Source organism: Phragmites australis, chromosome 4 (assembly GCF_958298935.1).
Source record: "Phragmites australis chromosome 4, lpPhrAust1.1, whole genome shotgun sequence".
NCBI classification, from domain to species: Eukaryota; Viridiplantae; Streptophyta; class Magnoliopsida; order Poales; family Poaceae; genus Phragmites; species Phragmites australis.
Genome location: NC_084924.1, coordinates 42,016,982 through 42,021,350, shown reverse-complemented (window position 1 = coordinate 42,021,350; position 4,369 = coordinate 42,016,982). Strand labels below are relative to the sequence as shown.

The 4,369-nt window shown below is 47.5% G+C and overlaps 1 protein-coding gene across 1 annotated transcript; it reads right to left on the bottom strand.

The window, feature by feature from the left end:
* Positions 1–732: 732 nt before the first annotated feature.
* LOC133916589 (probable inactive poly [ADP-ribose] polymerase SRO2) lies at positions 733–4,012 on the bottom strand. The gene is made up of 4 exons (XM_062360325.1): positions 2,945–4,012; positions 2,026–2,270; positions 1,803–1,942; positions 733–1,337 (listed from the first exon to the last, which is right to left on the bottom strand). Exons 1-4 carry the CDS (start codon positions 3,793–3,795, stop codon positions 1,239–1,241), a joined length of 1,335 nt encoding a protein of 444 aa, XP_062216309.1. The 5' UTR covers positions 3,796–4,012; the 3' UTR covers positions 733–1,238.
* Positions 4,013–4,369: the final 357 nt, after the last annotated feature.

Sequence of the window (4,369 nt, the reverse complement as noted above, 5' to 3'; positions counted from 1 at the left end):
AAACAGATAACTTAGAAGACGTGATATATGTGTTATACAGTTTAGCGGTTCGCCCCGTGCAAAAAACAAGAAGTTTTTTGGTTCGCCACTTGACATGGAAGAATCGTGTGCGTATATCTAATATTGACACAACGCTTTACAATTCCTCGGCAACTACATTTCGTTTTTACCTCGGGTAGCTTGACAAAAGAAATTTATCATTAACCAAAGTGTTGGCCTATATGTTCAACCACTAATATGTTACCTTTTGTTTTGAAATTCCTACTGAACTACTGTGAAATTGCTACTCTACGTTGGAAAGTGTTTTCTACGTACGGATGGCTGCCTAGACAAAATTTACTTGTCAATGGCAGAACGCCGACGCTCTGGAGCTATTTGGCCGGCTCAATGGATTCAATGCATTTTTTTTTCAGTCTGTACAGATTACAGGGTGCAGAGCACTAAGAAAAATGGAAACATCTCAGGAATCAGAAACTGCTTCTACCCTTTGTGTTTGGTTAATGGAAGAACATTGCTGCAAACCCCTCTACGTTCTTGACAAAAAACTAAAGGAACAGAAGCAGAAGTAAACATCCTCATCCCTGCTGGGTACACAGCACCACCACATACTGCTCGACAGTAGCGGACTCAGGATTTAACGATCAGGTATTTAGTATTAAAAAAAAAATTGTTCAATCCAAAATACGAGTCTATAATAACGTAAATTTTAAAGTATAAATTGTCCATAGCAGAGAAGTTTCAACTAATTAAGAGAAATTACAAAGTACTTAAAGAAAATTACAATTTAACTTTGTATTCCTTCATAGCACGGAAGCGTTTAATGATGTTACTATCCTTAACTTACACAAAAAATTCACGCTCAACTACCGACTGCCGAACTGGGCAGTCACACTATGGAGATCATGAGCTCATGATGCTTACTACTGTGGTATAAGAAGGTGAGCTCTTTTCAGTTAATATGCTGAGTGGAGGATGGATGTTAGTTTGAGCACAGGTTTTGCTGGATGGTCTGATAGATTAAAACAGGAAACAAGTAAGCTGACCTAACTAAATATATATATACATAGTATAGCTCCTATATACTTATTTTTTTTGCAAAAAAGTTAGGTATTCAACCGAATATCCTTGCATCATGGTGGGTCCGCCCCAGCTGCTTGATTCTCTGGAGTTGCTCAATCACACCGGAGAACCACGACGACGACGACAAAATCAGGAAGGGAATAACCTTGCGCCACACATTAGTATCCTCGTAGTTTCTTCGCCACGGTGGTAAGCACTTTGTCGCCGATGTAATTGCGGAGGAACCGGATGAACTGGTCTTTCTTCATTTGCCCCCTCTGCAGCAAAGAAAGATTGTGTCACTGAAAATTCAGATATCGGCTCTGCTCACAGTGACAGTAGATGAGCACATGTTTCTAGTCTTTTCCACGAGCATGCATCAATTTGGCACATTCAGATTAAAAGCAATGAACTGAAGTTCTTCTTTCAGAATAAGGTTTTTCGACACACAATTTGCTCGGTGAGTAGCAAATTCTGCATATTTTCCAGATGACAAAGCATATTAGAGTCTATGCTGAACTTGGTCAGATAAGACCTAAATAAGCTCAATGATATATATTCAAATAAGAGCTAAACTAGGTACCAAAAAATTACCAGCAGATAAATTGGTCAACCAAATGCAAGAGAAAGGAAACTACACACAAATTCGTTAATCAAATGCAGTACTTCTATCAAACTTGAACATGCAAAGATATATTAAAACAAATCGTGTCGAAGTTACTAGGAAACATTCAGTAATTTACCTTGAAGCAGTTGTAAGTTCCCTGCAGAGTCTGACACTTGTGGGATGGCACAAATTTCTGGATCTCTGCTAGAAGCGTCGGAAACATGTCGCGAGCCACAGGTGAAAGCTTCTTCAGCTTCGAGGTCGCTTCCGAGGACCCTGAAACAAAAAATTCATCGAATCACGACATGCCATCCGATCACAACTGAAAACGTGTGTGACAATTCAGACAGGACTCTAACCTTGCATCTGCAGCTTGGGGCACTTGAAGCTGACCACGTACTCTGGGAGGATCCTTGTGTTCATGTCCTTGCTCCACACAATGTACCACTGTGGATTCACCATATTGTCGACGGCGCTGTCGTAGTCATCGCTGCTGGGGCGGGACTGGGAGGACCCTGCTGGGACAGCCTCCGGCCGGCCAATCAGCACGCGGCACAGCACGATGTGCGCCTCGCCGGTCTCGTCTGCCTTCGCCAGCATCGCACTGATCAATGAAAGACAATTTCATAAACATCATTAGCTTTGTGATGAACTGCTTAACCAGGCAACATATTTCGTCGCTGTGGTTAGCTACTGTTCCTTCTGATGAAGTAGCAATTGAGATCACTCTGTGTGTAAGTACTGCTGCTACCAACTGATGGCAGCTGTTTCCACCCCAATTCTAACAGGTACTAGAGTACTTTAAACTCTACTTCCGTATTTGTTTATTTCCACATACAAATCTTAGCAACGAGTTTTTTTAAATAGGAAAAGGTACTTGATCAGTTTATTCGAGATAAGCAATCAAAAGGCCAAATAAAATGTAAGAACGTTATTTGCTTTCTAAAAAAGGGTCAAAGAAACAAGAAATTTGCTCAGTTCTGATACGATTTTCTAACTGCTAAGCTACAAGAATAGATGGCTAACAGAACAAAAAATTCGCTCAAGATTGGTACGATAAGCTAAGCTACAAGAAAATATCAGACCAACCAGAAGGCTAAATAGAACAGGAATCTTGCTCAAAATTCATACGGTAAAATCGATGCAACTTTCTTTTTTTCGAAAGAATGGGAATCGATGCAACTTGATGAATTTTGCTACAATTGTATGGTTGCGATCGATCAATCAAGAATTCGAAATTTATCTGAATCGGCATGTCAAAACCAGCTCGGAAGTCACCTCGTGTAGGGGCACTGCGGCGGCGCGAGGTGCATGCCGTCTCCGTGCGCGCTTGCGCCGAGCAGCAGCGCGTTGACCCTCGCGAACCCGTGCTCCGCCGCGGCAGCCACGTCCTCCGCCGGCGCGCCGTACCACGCGAACTTGGCGCTGCCCGCGCCGGCGCCGCGCGCCGCGGCGAGGAGCTGACCCTGCTGCTGGAACGCCGTGGCCCGCGTCCCATGCGCGACCTTGCACACCGCCGTGATCACCGCTCCGCGGGGTGCCATCCCGTAGCTTAGAAACAGCTTGCTGACCACCTGGTGGTACCTATTGTTCTCCTCCAGCCTCAACGCCTTCCCCCAAGCCCCGCGCGCCTTTTTCTTCTTCCCGGTCCCGTCGGACCACGCCGCCCCGCGGCTCTCCCCGGACCGCTCCTCCACCCCCGACGAAGACTGCGCCTCGTCCTCCTCCCCCGTGTCGTCCCTCTTCCGCTTCCTCCCGCTGTCGGGGGGCGGGAAGAAGCACGCCCCGCGATCGTCGATCCACCCCAGCGCGGCCTCCTCGGCGGTGGCCGCGTCGATCCGCACCATCCGCAGGAAGTCGAACAGGAACGCCCTGCCCCCGTAGGCAGCCTCGGCGAGCGCCATCCTTTCCTGGAACGCATGCCTAAGCTGCGCTGCCGCCTCGCAGGATACGTGGACCCACCCTCCCTCCTCGAAGCAGAGGAACCTCACCGGCGCGCCACTCCGCCTGAACTCCCGCCACCCCCGCAGGAGCGCGGACGGCGCACCACCGCTCCCGACACCAGCACCGCCGCCAACAGCCGCGCGCCGCAGGATCGCCGGCTTGACGTCGCCGGATGCTCCGTCCATCGCGTTTGCCGCTGGGTCCGATCTGTTGCAGCTTAAGCAAGGCTCCGCTCCTTGTCTGTGGATATATGTCACGACTCAGGTGGGCCGGTCGGAGGGGCGAAGTGGGGGTGGAGGCGGGAACATATAGGTTGAGGATTAGGGCGGCGCGCGGCCGGGTCGGACTCGTGAGGGGAACGTCGGCGAGGACGTCGGGTACGGAAGCAAATGGCGGGCGCGTGGTGTGTTGCTGGTTTTATTTGGTTGCCTCTGGTTTTTTTTTTTTTTGTTTAGCAATGGCGGTTTTGCCCCTTCACTGGGAGAGGTGACTTGTGGAGAAGTCTAGAAATGTCCATTTTGACCTTGCAACTGCTTCCGGCTATGGCTTGTTTATTTTCGTTCAACTAAGAGTTACTTGAATCGGAAGGATCGTAGAGGACGTGCTTGAATTCAAGTCAAAGTTTTAAAAGTTTGACTGAACACTTTTTTAAATAATATGTATTTTTGACTGGAGTAGACCGTACATATTTAAATATAAAACAAATACAGACCGAGAGGGGGGCATGCAAACAATGTAAAGAAGATTTGAATACGAAAC

Excerpts from the sequence above, each read along its gene's own strand:
- LOC133916589 (XM_062360325.1), bottom strand. The coding sequence starts at position 3,795 with ATGGACGGAGCATCCGGCGACGTCAAGCCGGCGATCCTGCGGCGCGCG. Across the intron at positions 2,271-2,944 it reads CCGCAGTGCCCCTACACGAG|TGCGATGCTGGCGAAGGCAG; the intron begins GTGACTTCCGAG and ends TTCATTGATCAG. Across the intron at positions 1,943-2,025 it reads CCCCAAGCTGCAGATGCAAG|GGTCCTCGGAAGCGACCTCG; the intron begins GTTAGAGTCCTG and ends TTTTTGTTTCAG.